This window comes from Equus quagga, chromosome 17 (assembly GCF_021613505.1).
Source record: "Equus quagga isolate Etosha38 chromosome 17, UCLA_HA_Equagga_1.0, whole genome shotgun sequence".
NCBI classification, from domain to species: domain Eukaryota; kingdom Metazoa; phylum Chordata; class Mammalia; order Perissodactyla; family Equidae; genus Equus; species Equus quagga.
In genome coordinates, this window is record NC_060283.1 from 14,400,733 (window position 1) to 14,419,149 (window position 18,417).

At 40.1% G+C, this 18,417-nt stretch overlaps 1 protein-coding gene across 1 annotated transcript; it reads left to right on the top strand.

Moving 5' to 3' along the window:
• Positions 1 to 8,722: 8,722 nt before the first annotated feature.
• Positions 8,723 to 9,676, top strand: LOC124229517 (olfactory receptor 9I1-like). Its single transcript, XM_046644754.1, has one exon. The coding sequence runs from the start codon at positions 8,723 to 8,725 to the stop codon at positions 9,674 to 9,676; it is 954 nt and encodes a 317-aa protein (XP_046500710.1).
• Positions 9,677 to 18,417: the final 8,741 nt, after the last annotated feature.

Below are 18,417 nucleotides of genomic sequence, written 5' to 3' on the forward strand. Positions count from 1 at the left end.
ATCTGAGTGAGAAGAATTCTCCCCTTGGTCCATTTTCTTTCCATATCAATATATCTAGTAGGCACCAGCACTATATGCAACTTGTACCTACAAACAGAGAAAAGGTAGACACGTGCCACTGTGGCACACAAGAAAAACTGCAAATGTGGTAAAATTTGTCTCCAGCAATCCAACAGTACTTTCTTTTTCAATTCCTCTCCCACCTCCAGTCCATTCCTTAGCTCCCAAAAGTCTTATGCTGCACTCTGACATCGTTACCTGTAGAATCTTCAAGACACTTAACAATGCCTGATACACAGGTTTGGTGTTTTTCCCCTGCCCCCATTAGAATGTAAGTTTCATGAAGCAAAAACTGTCTGCTATTTTTAGCATATCTCATGACTCACAGTAGATGCTCAATAAATATCTGTTGAAAAACAGAAAGAAGATATAAATGAATAGGATTTCCGTTTCCAGAAATACAATGGACTTGGATTTTCTAATCAACCTTGCCCCTGAAAAACAGGTGAAATATAAATAAAAAGGTAAAGAGATACTAAGAAATCCAAGGTTAAAACCCAAGGGAAAATCTGAACCTTAAGAAGTAAGCAGTGTCTTGAAGCTGTTGGCCATCAAGAATATCTCCCTGTGAGGACATTTTTGTTGGTGATGGTGTCAATGAGTCAATTCCAACTCCCAGCCATCTTGTGTACAGCAGACCGTAACCCAGCCATTCTGGTTGTTTTGCGCCATCCTCTTACCTTCTCGTGGTGTATCAGGCAATGCTCTGCTGTTATTCATAGAGTTTTCATAGCCAATTTTTTCTGAAGTGGGTGGCCAGGTCCTTCTTCCTAGCCTGTCATAGTCTGGAAGCTCCACTGAAACCTGTTCACCATTGGTTACTCTGCTGGTATTTGAAATACCAGTGGCATAGCTTTCAACTTCATGGCAAAATGCAGCCACCACAGTCTGACCACCAACAGGCAGGTGATGTGGATCCCTGACTGGGAAATGAACCCAGGCCATGGCAGTGAGAGCACAGAATCAGAACCACTAGACCACCAGGCCTGGCATGAGGGTATATTAGTTGTCTATTGCTGTTAACTTGGTAGCTTAAAGCAAACATTTACTATCACACAGTTTCTGTGGGTCAGGAATCCAGGCACGGGTTAGTTAGATGGCTCTGACTCAGGGTCGCTCACAAAGCTGTAATTAAGATATTGGCCAGGGATACAGTCATCTTGAGGTCAACTGAGGGGAGATCCACTCCCAAGATCGCTCACATGACTGCTGGCAGGCATCGAGTCCTTTTCAGCTGTTGACCAAATATGTCAGTTCCTTGCTACATGGTCCTCTCCTTAGGGCAACTCACATTATGATGGCTGATCTTCATGAACGAATCCCAAAGACGGACACAACAGTCTTTTCAGAACCTAATCTCAGATGCAACATCCCACCACATTTTATTTACTAAAGGTAAGTCACCAAATCTAGGCCATACTCAAAGGTAACCATAACATGAGGGCAGAAGATGGCCCCAAAGTTTCTGGAATATGAAACACTCAAAACTCTTGGGTAGAGGAGAGACCCTATAGGATGAAAAAAAAAATAAAATATATATATATATATATATGAGATTTAATATCCTTCTAATCTTGACATAAAATGAACTGATACAGATTTATGTAATTTAGAAAACGTTAACAAGGATGTGTGGTATTTCTTGCTCCTGTACACAGTACACACATACCTATGACTCCAAGCCTATACCCATCCACAAGACATGAGACCTCTCTTCCATTCACTCAGTCCCTTTGTTAGTCCTTTAGTTTTCCCTTTCCTTGCTTTTTTTTAAATTAACGCTCATGTAGAAGGTTATTGGTAATTATTTATATAGGTCTTTTTACTGGGAAACTTTGCTAAACTCCAATAGTTGTCAGTTCATTTTTTTGGAATTTCATTATAAATAAAATTTTCTGTGCATATTTTCTTTAGAAGTTATGTGGAAGTTCTTATCCTCACATGTGATTGAAAAAATTTGTATCCCAAACACTGCTGTCCACTTAGCATTATATCCTGGGCGTTTTCCACCCTAGTGATCATATGAGGTCCACCCCACTCAATATGTCCCAGAACCACTGCCCATTCCACAGAGATGCCCTACTGTTGAGTCACTATTTTGCAACTGCAGCCTGCTCCACAGTAAATGAGGCAGTGCCACAGTAAATTAGCTTTGCCCCAAAGTGCTAAACTCTCAAATCACACCCACCTTCCACCATCATCCACCAATACCCCTGAATGGAAACGATCTCCCTCATCTGCTGCTTTGTACATCTGGTGCTATCACCCACCACCAATGATGTGGCCCTTCCCACCAGAAAGATTCTTCATTCACTTATCATGGCTTCCACACAGACTCATCCCCAACCTGGGAGAGTGGAGATGAGTTTATGCCCCTGAACCTCTGTGGCGGTCTGAGTTTGAATCCCTTAACTCAGGGGAAATTCGTCAGCTTGCTGTGTGGCTCAGGGCCCTTCCCAACACCACCCATGCAACATCAAAGAACTAAAGCAAATGTATGCACTGTGAGATGCTTACATTTGAACCCCAGCTACCCACATCCAGAATATCCTATTACACTTAAATGATTTTGGTCACTTTGGTATTTTCAGTTTATTTATTATGCAATGACAGTACAATGGCCATAGATCTTAGTAGATATTGATGGTTATTTGCTTGAGATAACTTCCTAGAAGAACTATGGGGATAAGGGCGTTTTTCACTTTAAGGAGCCTCATACAAATTAATAAAACTGATTTCAAGGTGCTCCCAGGCACTCCACAGTGTGTGAAGGAGCATGTTTCCCCACACTTCTGTCCATGTGGCTATTATGATCTTCTTCTAAATATTTGGTGATTATGAAAGAAAAAGGTAGCTCAGGGCTACATAAAATGTGTTTTTTTAAATTTCTTGTGATGTTAAACATTTTTCATATGTTTATTTAGCCACTGTTATGTCTTCTGTTATCAATTTGGCATTCAAATTGTCCACTTTTCTAGTGAGATATTTGACTTTTCTGATGGAACTATAGAAACATTAAGAAACTCTCCTTTCATTTGTTTGACAAAGATTTATTGAGTGTCTAGTATATGCCAGGAACTGTTCTAGGCACTAGAGGTACTAGAGGTACAGCAGTGAACAAAATGGATGAACTTCCCACCCTCAAAAATAGTGTTGTACAGAAATAGAGGTGGCTGACATGATAGGAACTGTGTGGGATAGTGGAGAGAAAGGGGACTCCTGGAGTCAGAAAAGCTCTCTCTGATGTGGCATTTATACTGGGAAGTGCATGAAAAGAAGACAAAAGAACATCTTTGCATGTGGAGAGCATTTCAGACAGAGAGGACAGCAAGTTAAAAGACCCCGAGAGAAATAAAATAGTTCAGTGGCTACCAGGAGAAGAGGGGTGGAGGGTGGGCACAGGGGGTGAAAGGGAGCACTTATGCGGTGACAGACAAGAAATAATGTACAACTGAAATTTCACAATTATGTAAACTATTATGAATCTCAATTTAAAAAATAAATAAAAATAAAAGACTCTGAGTTAGGAAGAAGCTGGGCTTTCAAGGAAGAGACACAAGGGAGTAGGGATGAAGAAGAGAAATAGGCAGAGAGCAGATCTCACAAGCCAGAGTAAAAAATTAGGTTTTTTTAAAAGTGCAATAGGAAACCAATGGAGAGTTTTTAAAAAGGAAGTTATAGGGGGTTTTTTTGGAGGAAGATTAGCTCTAAGCTAACATCTACTACCAATCCTCCTCTTTTTGCCAAGGAAGACTGGTCCTGAGCTAACATCCGTGCTCATCTTCCTCTACTTTATATGTGGGATGCCTGCCACAGCATGGCTTGACAAGTGGTGCCTAGGTCCACACCCGGGATCCAAACTGGTGAGCCCCAGGCCGCTGAAGCAGAACATGCAAACTTAACTGCTGCACCACCAGGCCAGCCCAAGGAAGTTTTAGAATTTGATGTAGGTTTAAAACAATTTCTCCAGATTCTATGAGGAATTTGGATTATAGGGAGGTAAGAAAAGGTGGTGTATATATGTAGAGAGAGAGAGAGAGAGAGAGAGAGAGAATGAAATATTATCCAGCCATTAGAAAGAAGGAAATCCTGCCATTTGTGACAACATGAATGGAACTTGAGGGCATTATGCTAAGTGAGGTAAGTCTGACAGCAAAAGACATATACTGTACGATCTCACTTATATATGGGATCTAAAAAGCGTTACTCTCTATTCTGTCCCATTGGTCTACATGACTATGTTTATTCCAGTCACATTCTGTTTTGATTACTATTGCTTTTCAATGTAGTTCGAAATCAGGAAATGTGATGTCTCCAGCTTTGTTCTTCTTTCTTAGGATTACTTTGGCTATTCAGGGTCTCTGTTTGTTCCATACAAATTTTAGGATTGTTTACGCTATTTCTTTGAAAAACACCATTGGAATTTTTATAAGAATTGCATTGAAGCCAGTCTTTCTTGGTCTACTTCTTAACACCTCTCTGGGTTGTATCTACTCCACATAGTAGCATCAGAAGCCCCAGATATAAATACTCAAAAGTCTATGAGGAAAAAAGAGCATCCTTAAGTATCCCAGTTACCAAATCAGTACAACCACCTGTAGCTGCTGTGAGTGTTGGCTGCTAAAGATTCACATTAGCAACCTTCATTGGAGTACTGTCCTCAGCCAAGGGATCTACTTCACCCAGAAATGCCTAGGGAGTCGTGCCTCACCTCTCGGGAATAGCTCACAGTCAATGGATAATCAAAATGGTCTTCACAAGACAAAACCCCTTGCCTAGAGGCAGAACCAAGCTCAAGGTATAACTCACACTCCAGAGTCCCCTTAAGGATTAGGTCAAAGCTAGATTCCAACAGAAATCACATCTTCACTTATCCGCTTCCTGCTTCCTTCACTCCCTCACAGGGTTCTTCTGTGAAACACTGACCCAAAAACCCCAGTATTGGGTCTTTTTTAAGGAACCCAAACTAACACATATCTCTTCCCAAAAGTCCAAACAAAGGTTCTAGGCTTGGGGCCTGCCCGGCAACGCAGTGGTTAAGTGCACACGTTCTGCTTTGGCAACCCAGGGTTCACCAGTTCGGATCCTGGGTGCAGACATGGCACTGCTTGACATGCCATGCTGTGGTAGGCGTCCCACATATAAAGTAGAGGAAGATGGGCATGGATGTTAGCTCAGGGCCAATCTTCCTCAGCAAAAAGAGGAAGATTGGCAGCAGTTAGCTCAGGGCTAATCTTCCTCAAAAAGAAGAAGTTCTAGGCTTAATATTAACAAGAAAAACAACAACAACAATAATCATTGTGTGATACATCAAAGCACTCCAGATCCCCTCAATCTGTCACAAGGAGAAGAAGATAATGAATAGCTTACAATCACCCCCTTCCATAAGTTCCCCAGGGAATGTTTAATGGACTATTATCATTACTGACATAATATCCCTCTTTTTTCTCTACCTTGTCCCAATTACCACCCTACTCTCTATACCACACCAGAAAACATTTGCAATATAGTACACACACATTTACCACACAGTTATTTCAAAAGGTGTTTAATCACAGGAAGTGATAATAAATATTGTCCAAAACTTCACTGGAAAACAGAATTCCCTATGCTGCCAGAAGTCCTGGTCTCTGGCTGCCTCCTTTCTTTGTAATACATTCATGCATCATTTGACATCTGCAATTGTAAAAACCACCCTGGCTGGATTGAAAGCTTCCTAATGATCAAAGGATTTTATTCCAGCTGTGTTACTTTACAGCGAATGGGGCACATGCTTGTCTGAGAACCCTCCTGCTGAAAGAGTTCTGATCCTATATTAATGAGTAGATGAAAGCACACAAGGCAGAGGGGTGACTCTAATGAAGCAGAGCACAGGTTATTAGAAGGAAGCAAGATGGGTTCTCCAGAAACCCACAATATAGCTGGAGAGATGAGAATAACCACTTAGAACAGCCATGGACAGTGTAACAAGTGGAATTAAATGCCTAATTGTGTGGTTCTAACAAAGGGTGTGTGGATTTCAGAGACCAAGAAAGAGAGAACAGCTAGAATAACCACAGAGAAACCTGCCTCTAAAAACTCTGGGAATGGATCTCTAAGGAAGGAAAACTAACAAATTACTGGGGCTATAGATTCAAATGAAACGTATTTAGACCAATAGCCTCATTCCTTCCTGAACCAATAGTCATCCTTCCTGATGAGATTCTGAGCAGACAATGCAGCTCGGTTTCAGCCCCTGAGATGAGATTTGACACCATGTCTAAGGATGGATGCAGTGTAAAGAGAACTTTCACCAGCTGTCCTCAGATCTGAGTTCCAGTCCTGGCACCACTGTTGACTAACTGAGACAGCAGGACATTGAGGTCCCCTGGCGAAGAGGAACAAAGTGCATTCCCTACAGAAATGACAAATGAGCTTTGAACCAAGGAGAGTTAGGAGTTGCCATGAAATCCCACAAGAGTTGTTTTTATCCTCTCAGATGTGTGCAGATGAGATAATGAGCCCCTACTGCAGTGTGTTCTCCCTGACAAGATGGCTTTTCCTAGGAGCTCTGGGGACTGTCCCAGGAGCTGGTTCATGATTCAGGGAGAACTTTTGTATTCACTGCATCCCTCCCACAGAAACATCCCCAAATCATTTTAAATACTCCACTGGCTTGCCTGCTAGGAAGAAACCTAAAATCTGTGAGCTACATTCATCTGTTTGAGCAATCTTAGCTGCCTTCTACAAAATGCCTCGATGACCCTAGATTAGTTTGATTCCAAACCTAAAATGAATCCAACCGGATTATTGCACAGGTAATTAAGATGTGATTGTGATCTTGGTCATGTTGAAAGGGTACTGGCTCTGAAGTAATGTTCATACGACCTAGGGTAGATGAAATTGGCAGAGAATCATGCCATTGTCATTAGAACTTGTCATTTAATGGGCCACATCCAGACTGGGATTTGAGCACTTGTATGAAATACACAAGTAAAACTGGGTCATTTTTTTAGCGGGAGGGGATCTACAGCAGTATTCTCTTTGGGCTTGTGTGTCACTAGGTAAATTTTAGAAAATTTGAACAGTTTCATGGTGTAGTGGTGAGGACTATATTGCAGAGGTTATACTTCAATAATGGTGCTTTATAAGGGACTGAGGAGTATGATTAACTCAATTTTGGACTCCCAGATCACCTAATATTATCTTTAAGTAACTATAAATCACTTGAAACAGTGCTTGAATGTTTTATATACTCAGCAATGAATAGCTAAAGAGTGTGCATGTTTCTAACCATACAGATGTTAGGAAAATCCTTTCCAGAGCCTCCTTTAGCCCATATACCTAGACATGCAAATCATGGCTTGTGAGAGACAAAATAACTTTACTTGTCTTATAATGTAGCCCCAGCATTTTTCAGAACAGAAAATGAAGCCCAAGGAGTGGAAATGAACCTTTGAAGTTTACTCAGCTAGTTAGTGTCTGTCTTAGAGCTGGTAATCATGGAGTTGACCATAACAAGAGGGCCTTCCAAAGAAGCTAACTCATCCCCAGACTGTGCTGCTGGAGTAGGGTGGAGGGAAATGATTACCAGCTCTAAGACACAGTGCTAAGAGGCCACTTTTTATGTATGCCAGTGCCTCCCTCCCACAGTTGACCCCTGATTAGAGACTGAGGAGACTCCTTACCCAAGATTAAAATGTTAAAGACTAAAGTAGAAAGAAAGACTTTTAGCTTTCTTTTTTTTTATTATTACTGAGATATAACTGACATACAACATTCTGTAAATTTAAGGTGTACGTCCTGTTGGTTTGATGCATTTCTATATTGCAATGTGATTACCACCATAGTGTTAGCCAACACCTCTATCATGTCCCATAATTATCCTGTCTTCCTTATGGTGAGAACAATTAAGAACTAGTGTCTTAGCAACTTTGAAGTTTATAATACAGTGTTGTTCATTGTAATCACTATGCTGTGCAGTAGATCTACCTAACTTATATCTAATATTTACAAGTAAGTGCCCTTAAACAGCCTCTTCTAATACAATCTGTCTAGGCAATTTTTTTACCACATGCCAATTAATTATATAATAAGAAAAAATATATCAATGGGCAATGTGAGGGAAAAGTCAACATATAGAGCAGATTCATCATCATTCAACTTCTGAAAGGCTTTCACAAGAAGAGATTAAAATTGTTCTGAGATCTGGAAGAGGTAAATCTAAAGCCAAAGTAGGGAAAATTAAGAGAGAGAATCCATATACAAAAGGAGAATTAACAGGGAGATATGTCCACTGACGGAGGCTCCTACAGCTGGATACACATGGAGGGTATGCAATTAAGGAGACTCCAGCATCCAATGGGGGTTAGAACAGATACAGACTAGATTCTCTCCAAATCTGAGAGTCTCTATGTCTCTTATTTTCATAGAATTTCCAAATATAAATGAGAATTAATCTGAATTAGAAACACCAACCTACAGCTCAGTTGCAAAAAATGCAGGATAAGACCATAGATGCCCAAGGAAAATCAGTCAGGTACAGGATTTCTGAAAAACAAACGCTATATATTGGCTCAGAAATAAACACCTAACTTCTATCATAGAGAGAGAATCTTTCCTTCAATTCTGGGAATTTTTTTATTTGATTCTCATCCTCAGATCAATAATCCACATTGAATCCATGGCCAAGAATAATCTCACCACAGTAACTGAATTCATTCTCATGGGCTTTACTGACTACCCCGAGTTGGAGATTCCCCTGTTCGTGATGTTTCTGAGTTTCTACGTGGTCACCCTTCTGGGAAATGTGGGGATGATCATTCTGATCCAAGTGGATGTCCAACTCCACACCCCAATGTACTTCTTCCTGGGCCACCTCTCCCTCCTAGATGCCTGCTACACCTCAGTCATTATCCCTCAGATCCTGGCCACACTGCCCACAGGCAAGATGGTCGTCTCCTATAGCCAGTGTGCGGCCCAATTCTTTTTCTTCACCATTTGTGCAAGTACTGAGTGTTTCCTTCTGGCAGTGATGGCCTATGACCGCTATGTCGCTATTAGCAACCCACTGCTCTACACTGTGGTCATGAACCCCAGAATCTGCTGGAGTTTGGTGCTGGGAGCCTATGTCTGTGGGATGTCGGGGACCATCCTGCGTACCACATGCATCTTCACCCTCCCCTTCTGTGACAACAATAAGATCAACTTCTTTTTCTGCGACGTCCCACCTCTGTTGAAACTCGCCTGCAGTGACACAACAAACAGTGAGATTGTCATTGTCTTCTTTGGAAACTTTGTGATTTTGGCCAATGCCTTGGTCATCCTGATTTCCTACATGCTCATTATCAAGGCCATTTTGAGGGTGAAGTCTTCAGGTGTCAGGGCCAAGACTTTCTCCACATGTGCCTCTCACCTCACTGCTGTGGCCATTTTCTTTGGGACTCTCATCTTCATGTATCTGAGGAGTGGCTCAGGCAAATCCCTAGAGGAAGACAAAGTCGTGTCTGTCTTCTATGCTGTGGTAATCCCAATGCTGAACCCTCTGATCTACAGCCTGAGAAACAAGGATGTGAAGGCAGCATTCAAAACGGTCACTGGCAGATTCCAGGGTCCCAGAGCATGTAGATCTGAGTGAGAGGTCCTCCCTTCTTGGTCCATTTTCTTTCCATATCAACATATCTAGCAGGCACCGGCACTGTATGTAACTTGTACCCACAAACTGAGAGAAGTTAGACAGGTGCCACCAAGTACACAAGAAAAACTGCAAATGTGGTAAAATTTGTCTCCAGCAATCCAATAGTACTTTCCACCTTTCCCCTCTCCCACCTCCAGTCCATTCCTTAGCTCCCAAAAGTCTCATGCTACACTCTGACACCATTCCCTATAGAATCTTCAAGACACTTAACAGTATCTAATACATATGTTTGTTTTCATTCCCTGTCCACAATAGAATGTAGGTTCCATGGAAGCAAAGACTGATATTTTTAGTTCATCTCAACTCACAGTAGACATTCACTAAATATCCGTTGAAAAACTGAAAGATGATATAAACGAATCCCATTTCCATTTCTGGAAGTACAGTGGACTAGTATTTTCTAATTGACCTTGCCCCTGAAAAACAAGTGAAAAATAAATAAAAAGGTGAAGAGATACTAAGAAATCCAAGGCTAAAATCCAGGGGAAAATCAGAATCCTCAGAAGAAAGTAGAGTATTGAACCTGTTGGACATCGAGAATATTCCCCTATGAGGATATTTTTGGTGGTGGTGGTGCTGTCAATTCCAACTCCCAGCCATCTTGTGTACAGCAGACTGGAACCTTGACTGTTGTTTTGCGCCATCCTCTTACCTTCTCGTGGTGTATCAGACAATGCTCTGCTGCTATTCATAGGGTTTTCGTAGCCAATTTTTTCAGAAATGGGTGGCTAGCTCCTTCTTCCTAGCCAGTCTTAGTAGGGAAGCTCTGCTGAAAGCTGTCCACCATCAGTGACCCTCCTAGTATTTGAAATACCAGTGGCATAGCTTTCAACTTCATGGCAAAATGCAGCCACCACAGTCTGACAACCGGCAGGCAGGTGATGTGGATCCCTGACTGGGAAATGAACCCAGGCCATGGCAGTGAGAGCACGGAATCAGAACCACTAGACCACCAGGCCTGGTATGAGGATGTATTAGTTGTCTACTGCTGTTAACTTGGTAGCTTAAAGCAAACATTTACTATCACACAGTTTCTGTGGGTCAGGAATCCAGGCACGGGTTAGTTAGATGGCTCTGACTCAGGGTCACTCACAAAGCTGTAATTAAGATATTGGCCAGGGATACAGTCATCTTGAGGTCAACTGAGGGGAGATCCACTCCCAAGATCGCTCACATGACTGCTGGCAGGCATCGAGTCCTTTCCAGCTGTTGACCAAATATGTCAGTTCCTTGCTACATGGTCCTCTCCTTAGGGCAACTCACATCATGATGGCTGACTTTCATCAGAGCAGATCCCCAAGACAAACACCACAGCCTTTTTGAAACCTAGTCTCAGAAGTAATATCCCATCACATTTTATTTACTAATGGTGAGTTTACAAAATCTTGACTATACTCAAGGATAATCATGACTACCTAAAGGCAGAAGATGTCCTTAAAGTTTCTGGAATGTGGAAATCCTCAAAACTCTTGAGTAGAAGAGAGAACCTACGAGGAAGGAGTGGGGAAATATGTGTGTGTATATATATATATACACATACATACATATGAATATATATGTATATATATCTGAGACATAATATATATGTATATTTATTAATGTATATTGCATGTATATATAATATGTATATATGTTACATGAATACATATGTTACATATATTATACATATTGTATATACATATATTGTGCATATTATATATAATGTGCATATTTACATATACATGTATGTATACGTGTATATATGTATATTATACATATAATATGTATATATATATATATCTGAGATTTAATATCCTTATAATCTTGACAGAAAAGGAGGTGGTACAGATTTATGTAAGTCAGAAAAATTAATAAAGATAGATGGTATTCCTCTTTGCTATACGCAGGACAGACATGCCTATATACCAATCCATGAGAGATGAGACCTCATTTCCATTCATTCAGTTCCTTCACTATGCCACTGGTTTTTCCTTTCATTATCTTACTGATTACTGCTCACGTAGTGGAGAGCTATTGATAATTTTTTTATGTAGGTTCTTTTACCTGGAACCTTGCTGAACTCTAAAAGTTATCAGTTCATTATTTTGGAATTTAATTATAAATAAAACTTTACGTGCATTTTTTTAAAGTTATGTGGTATTTCTTATCCTTACATGTGATGGAAAAAATGTATATCCCAAACACTGCTGTCCGCTTAACATTATATCCTGAGCATTTTCCACCCTAGTGGTCATATGACATCACATTTGCAATCACACTCCATGCCATCTTAATATTCTCCAGAACCACTGCCCATTCCACAAAGATGTCCTAGTGTTGACTCATCATTTTGCACCACCAGCCTGCTCCACAGTACATAAGCCAGCACCACAGTAAATTAGCTTTGCCCCAAAGTGCTGTACTCTTAAATCACTCCCACCTTCCACTGTCAACTACCAATACAGCTGCATGGAAATGATCTCCTCATCTGCTAATTTTTACATCTAACACCATCACCTGCCACCAGTGATGTGGCCCTGCCCACCTGGAAGCCCCTCGTTCCCTTATACTGGGTTCAGAACAGACCCATGCCCAACTCAGGCCAGCCAAGGATATTTTACGTCTCTCTGAACCTCTTTGGGGGTCTGAGTTTGAATCCCATATCTCAGGGGAAATTCTTCAGCTTCCTGTGTAGATCAAGAGCCCTTCTCAATTCTATCCATACAAAATCCAAGAATTAAAATCAAATGTATGCACTGGGAGATGCCTACAATTGAACCCTGGCTCCTCAAATCCAAAATATCCTATTTTACCTAAATAATTATGGTCATATTGATATTTTCAGTTTATTTGTTATGAAATAACAGTACCATGACCATAGATCTTTGTACTTATTAATGAGTATTTCCTTGAAATAAATTCCTAGAAACAGAACTATGGGGAGAAGGTCATTTTCATTTTTATGGATCTTCATACACATTAATAAAACTGACTTCAAGGTGGGCCCTAAAACTCTACAGTATATGAGGGAGCCTATTTCCCAGCACCTGGGTCAATGTAGATATTATGATCTTCCTTTAAATATTTTGTGATTATAAAAGCAAAAAGGTAGCTCAGGGCTACATAAATGGTAATTTTTTATTTCTTTTGGTATTAAACATTTTTCATGTTTATTTGGCCACTTTTATTTCTTCATTTGTCCATTCAGCATTCAAAATCTTTGCCCATTTTTCTAATGAAGTGTTTGACTTTTCTGATTGAACTATAGAAACATTAAGAATCCCTCCTTTCATTTGTTTGACAAAGGTTTATTGAGTGCCTAGCATACTCCAGGAAGTGTTCTAGTCACTGGAGATACAGCAATAAGCAAAACAAGTTAAATTCCTGCCCTAAAAAAATAGTGTTATAAAGGGACTGTCCCAGTGGCATGGTGGTTAAGTTCACACTCTCCACTTTGGCAGCCCAAGGTTCACAGGTTGAGATCCTGGGCGCGGACCTGCACACAACTCATCAAGGCATGCTGTGGTGGTGTCCCACATACAACGTAGAGGAAGATTGGCATGGATGTTAGCTCAGGTCCAATCTTCACACAAAAATATAGTGTTATAAAGAAATAGAGCTGGATGATATCATGGGAACTATGTGAGGTAGTGGTGGAGAAAGTGGACTCCTGGAAGTCACAAAAGATCTCTATGATGTGACATTTACACTGGGACATGCATGAAAAGAATTCACAAGAGCATCTTCATGTGTGGAGAGCTTTGCAGACAGATGTAACAGCAAGTTAAAAGACCCTGAGTCAGGAAGAATCTGGGCTCTCAATGAACAGACACAAGGGCAGTAGGAATGAAGAAGGGAGCAGGCAGAGGGAAGATCACATATGACCTCATACACCAGAGTAAGAAATTAGGTTTTTTCTTAAGTGCAATGGGAAGCCAATGGAGGGTTTTTAATGAGAAAGTTATAGAAGCTGATGTAGGTTTTAAACAATCTCTCTGGATTCTATGAGGAATATGAATTATAAAGAGGCAAGAAAATGTGGTATAGATACATATATATATATATATGCACACACATATATATACACACACACAAATATATATATATATATATATATATATATATAATGTGATATTATTCAGCCATAAGAGCAAAGGAAATTCTGCTATTTGAAACAATACAGATGGACCTTAAGGGCATTATGCTAAGTGAAGTAAGTCAGAGAAAGACAAATATTGTATGAGCTCACTTACATGTGGAATGTAAAAGAACCTGACTCTCTATTCTGTTCCATTGGTCTATGTGACTATTTTTATGCCAATATCATATGTTTTGATTAGTATCATTTTGTACTTTAGTTTGAAATCAGGAAGTGTGATGCCTCCAAGCTTTGTTCTTTTCTCATGATTGTGGTTCCATACAAATTTTAGTATTGTTTATTCTATTCCTGTGAAATATGTCATTGGAATTTTGATAGGGATTACATGGAAGTAAGTCTTCTTGGTCCAATTCTTAATGCTACTCTGGTCTATCTTTACTCCACACAGTAGCATCAGAAGCCCCAGATATAAAAACTCAAAAGTCTATCTGGGAGTGACATCAGCAACGTGGCAGGATGAGCTGTTCCCTCTATCTCTCCCCCTTTGAACTACAACTAAATGGACATTCAGTGATCAATGGAGGATACCCACACAACACAACAGGACACCTGAAAAACTCATAAAGCTGTACATCTGAAGGTGGATAAGTACCCCCAGGGAGATGGTGGAGATAGGTAAGCACTCTCCAGTCCCCCGGCATCCCTATGCACACGCTCAACCACTCTTCTGGCTGGCAGGAGTACCCAGAGTATCACTGTGGCCCCAAGGGTGGGAGTACACATTGGCATGACTGTGGGAACAAGTGAATGCAGCCCTGAGCCCCCATGTGATCACTTTCCAGTCAGGTGGGAGACTCCACCAGGCCACCATGGTCCCAGCCAGTGGCCTAGGCTCCAACCTCATGAGAAGGCCTCACTTACCAAGCACAATAGCCACTGCAAACTTAGAAAGAAGTGGCAGTGGATCTGTGCACCCAAGTGAACAATTTCCCAGTTGAAATGAACGCCCATAGTACCAATATGGCCCTAAAGGTAGGAGCGTGTCTTTGTATGACTGTGGGAGGAGGTACCAGCAGCCCTGAGCCCCCACATGATTGCTTTCTGGTCCTGTGGGAAAGCCCATGGTGCTGCTGCAGTCCCAAGGAGTAGCCCAGGCTCAGACCCCATAAGAAAGCCCTGCCTACCAAGTACAGCAACCAGTGACACTGTAAAAAGAGGCAGCAGTGGATCTACATGCCCAAGCAAATGTTTCCCATTGCCACAAACACCCATAGTACTGCTACAGCCCTGAAGCTGGGAGCACACCTCAGCACAAATGTGGGAGCAGGAGGCAGCAGCCCTAAGCCCTGCATTGATTGCTTTCTCACCAGGTGGGAGAGCCCACAGTACCACTGCAATCTCAAGGATTGACCCAGGCTTGGACCCCATGAGGAAGTCCTGCCCACCAAGCAAAGCAGCTGGTGTGACCGTAAGAAGAGGCAACAGCAGATCCACACACCCAGGTGAACACTCCTGGCTGCCACAAGCACCCATTACACCCCACAACTTCCAGCAGACAGGGTGGGATCAGAAACACAGGTCCTGCTTCCCCCTAGCAGTAGCAGGTGGAATCTGCAACCTGATACTGCCACAAATGCCCCAGGCAAAAGATTAGTTTTTAAACACCATGAGAAACTACAGCAAATATTCATAGCAAAGGGAGAATGACAAATATCTAGAAAACACGGAAGTCACAGAAATGTACTATCTAAATGACAGATAATTCAAAGTAGCTGTCATAAATAAATTCAATGGGTTACAAGAAAATTCAGAAAGACAGTTGAATGAGCTCAGGAATAAAATTAATGAGAAGAAGGGATACTTTACCAAAGAGATTGAAACTATAAAAAAAGAAGCAGAAATTCTGGATATGATGAACACAATTAATTAAATAAAAAATAATCTAGAATCCTTAAAAAATAGAGCTGATGTTATGGAGGAAAGAATTAGTGATTTAGCGGACAAAATATAGAATTGCTTAAGTCGAGGAGGAGAGAGAACTAAAATTTATTTTAAATGAGGAAATTATTCAAGACATATCAGACTGAATTAGGAAAAGCAACATACGGATTATAGATATTCCAGAGAGAGGGGGAGGGTGAAAGGAGCAGAGAGCTTGCTCAAAGAAATAATAGCTGAGAATTTCCCAAACGTGGGAAAGTAACTGAACTTACAAATACACAAAGCCAACAGATCTCCTAATTACACCAATGCTAAAATGCCTTCTCCAAGGCATATAATAGTAAAACTGGCAAAAGTCAACAACAGTGGAAAAATATTAAGGGCACCAACACAGAAGAAAATAACCTACAAAGGAACCAGTATCAGGCTTTCAGTGGATTCCTCAGAAGAAATCTTACAGGCCACAAGAGAATGGAATGACATATTCAGTAGACAGAAAGACAAAAACTTTCAGCCAAGAATACTCCATCTGGTGAAACTATCCTTCAGATACAATGGAGAAGTAAAAACTTTCACAGATAAACAAAAGTTGAGGGAGTTCAACACCACTAGACCTCCCCTACAAGAAATGATCACGGATGCCCTCATAACTGACACAGAAAAGCAAAGGTTTACACAGCTTTGAGCAAAGAGAGAGACAACAAGAGCAGAAAATTGTAGTTCTCTTTCAGAACAGAGAAGTAAGTACTTAATTATAACTTAAAAGATAAAAGAAAGGAAACAATCAAAGGTAACTATAAACACTTCAACTTAGTAAAAGATTCACAACAGAAAACAGAACAATTTGCGACAACAATAACTCAGAAGGGGAAAAGGAAAGGGTTAGAACTTATTTAGGCTATTGGAGATAAGAAGCCATCAGAAAATGGACTATTTCATCTATGAAATCTTTTATACACACTTTATACAAAGGAAAATAAAAATACAGCATACCAACTCTTATGCGATGTGGGAAAAGCAGTCATAAGAGGGAAATTCATAGTAAGACAGGCCCATCGCAACAAACAAGAAAAATCTCAAAGTAATCTTAAACTACACCTAACAGAACTAAAAAAAAAGAACAAACAAAGATCAAAGTCAATACATCAAGGTAAATAATAAGAATTAGAATAGAAATAAATGAAATAGAGATTTAAAAGCAGTAGAATGGATCAATGAAACCAAGAGCTGGTTCTTTGAGAAGATAAACAATATTGACAAACCCTTACCAGACTCGCCAAGAAAAAAAAGAGAAGGATCAAATAAATAAAATTAGAAATAACAGAGGAGAAATTACAATGGATACCACAGAAATACAAAGCATTATAAGAGAATACTATGAAAAACTACATGCCCACAAACTGGACAATCTAGAAGAAATGGATAAATTCTTAGACTCAATCAACCTCCCAAAATTGAATCAAGATGAAATAGAGAATCTGAATAGACCAATCACAAGTAAAGAGATTGAAACAGTAATCAAAAACCTCCCAAAAAGCAAAAGTCCAGGATCAGAGAGCTTCTCTGGAGAATTCTACCACACGCTCAAAAAGATTTAATACCTATCCTCCTCAAACTATTCCAAAAAATTGAAGAAGACAGAGCACTTCTGAACTCATCCTATGAGGTCACTGTTACCCTGAAACCAAAACCAGACAAGGACAATACAAAGAAGGAAAATTACAGGTTAATATTGCTGATGAACATAGTTGCAAAAATCCTCAACAAAATATTGGAAAATCTAATAAAGCAATATGTTAAAAGTATCACACACCATGGTCAAGTGGGATTTATACCAGGGATGCAGGGATGGTTAAACATCTGCAAATCAATCAGTGTGATACACCACATTAACAAAATGAGGAAGAAAAATCACAAGATCATCTCAGTGGATCCAGAGAAAGCATAAAAACTCTCAATAAAATGAGGATAGAAGGAAAATAACTCAGCATAATAAAGGCTATGTATGACAAAGCCACAGCCAATATCATGCTTAACAGTGAAAAACTGAAAGCCATCCCTCTGAGAACAGGAATAAGACCTGGGTGCCCACTATCACCATGCCTATTCGACATAGTACTGGAGGTTTGGGCCAGAGCAATTAGGCAAGAAAAAGAAATAAAAAGAATTCAAATTGGAAAGGAAGAAACAAAAATATTGTTGTTTGCAGATGACATGATCCTATATATAGAAAACCCTAAGGAATCTCTCAGAAAAGTATTAGAAATAATAAACAACTACAGAAAAGTGGCAGGATAAAAAATCAACTTACAAAAATCAGTTGCATTTCTATACACTAATAACAAACTAGCAGAAAGAGAAGTCAAGAATAAAATCTCATTTACAATTGCAAAAAAAAGAATGAAATACCTAGGAATAAATTTAACCAAAGAGGAGAAAGAACTATACACTGAAATCTATAAGACATTATTGAAAGAAACCAAAGATGACATAAAGAAATGGAAAAATAGTCCATGCTCAAGGATTGGAGGAATAAACATAGTTAAGAAGTCCGTATTACCTGAAGCAATCTACAGATTCAATGCAATTCCAATCAGAATCCCCATGACATTCTTCATGGAAATATAACAGAGTCTTAAAATTTATATGGAACAACAAAAGA

Coding starts and splice junctions, on each gene's coding strand:
- LOC124229517 (XM_046644754.1), top strand. CDS start 8,723: ATGGCCAAGAATAATCTCACCACAGTAACTGAATTCATTCTCATGGGC.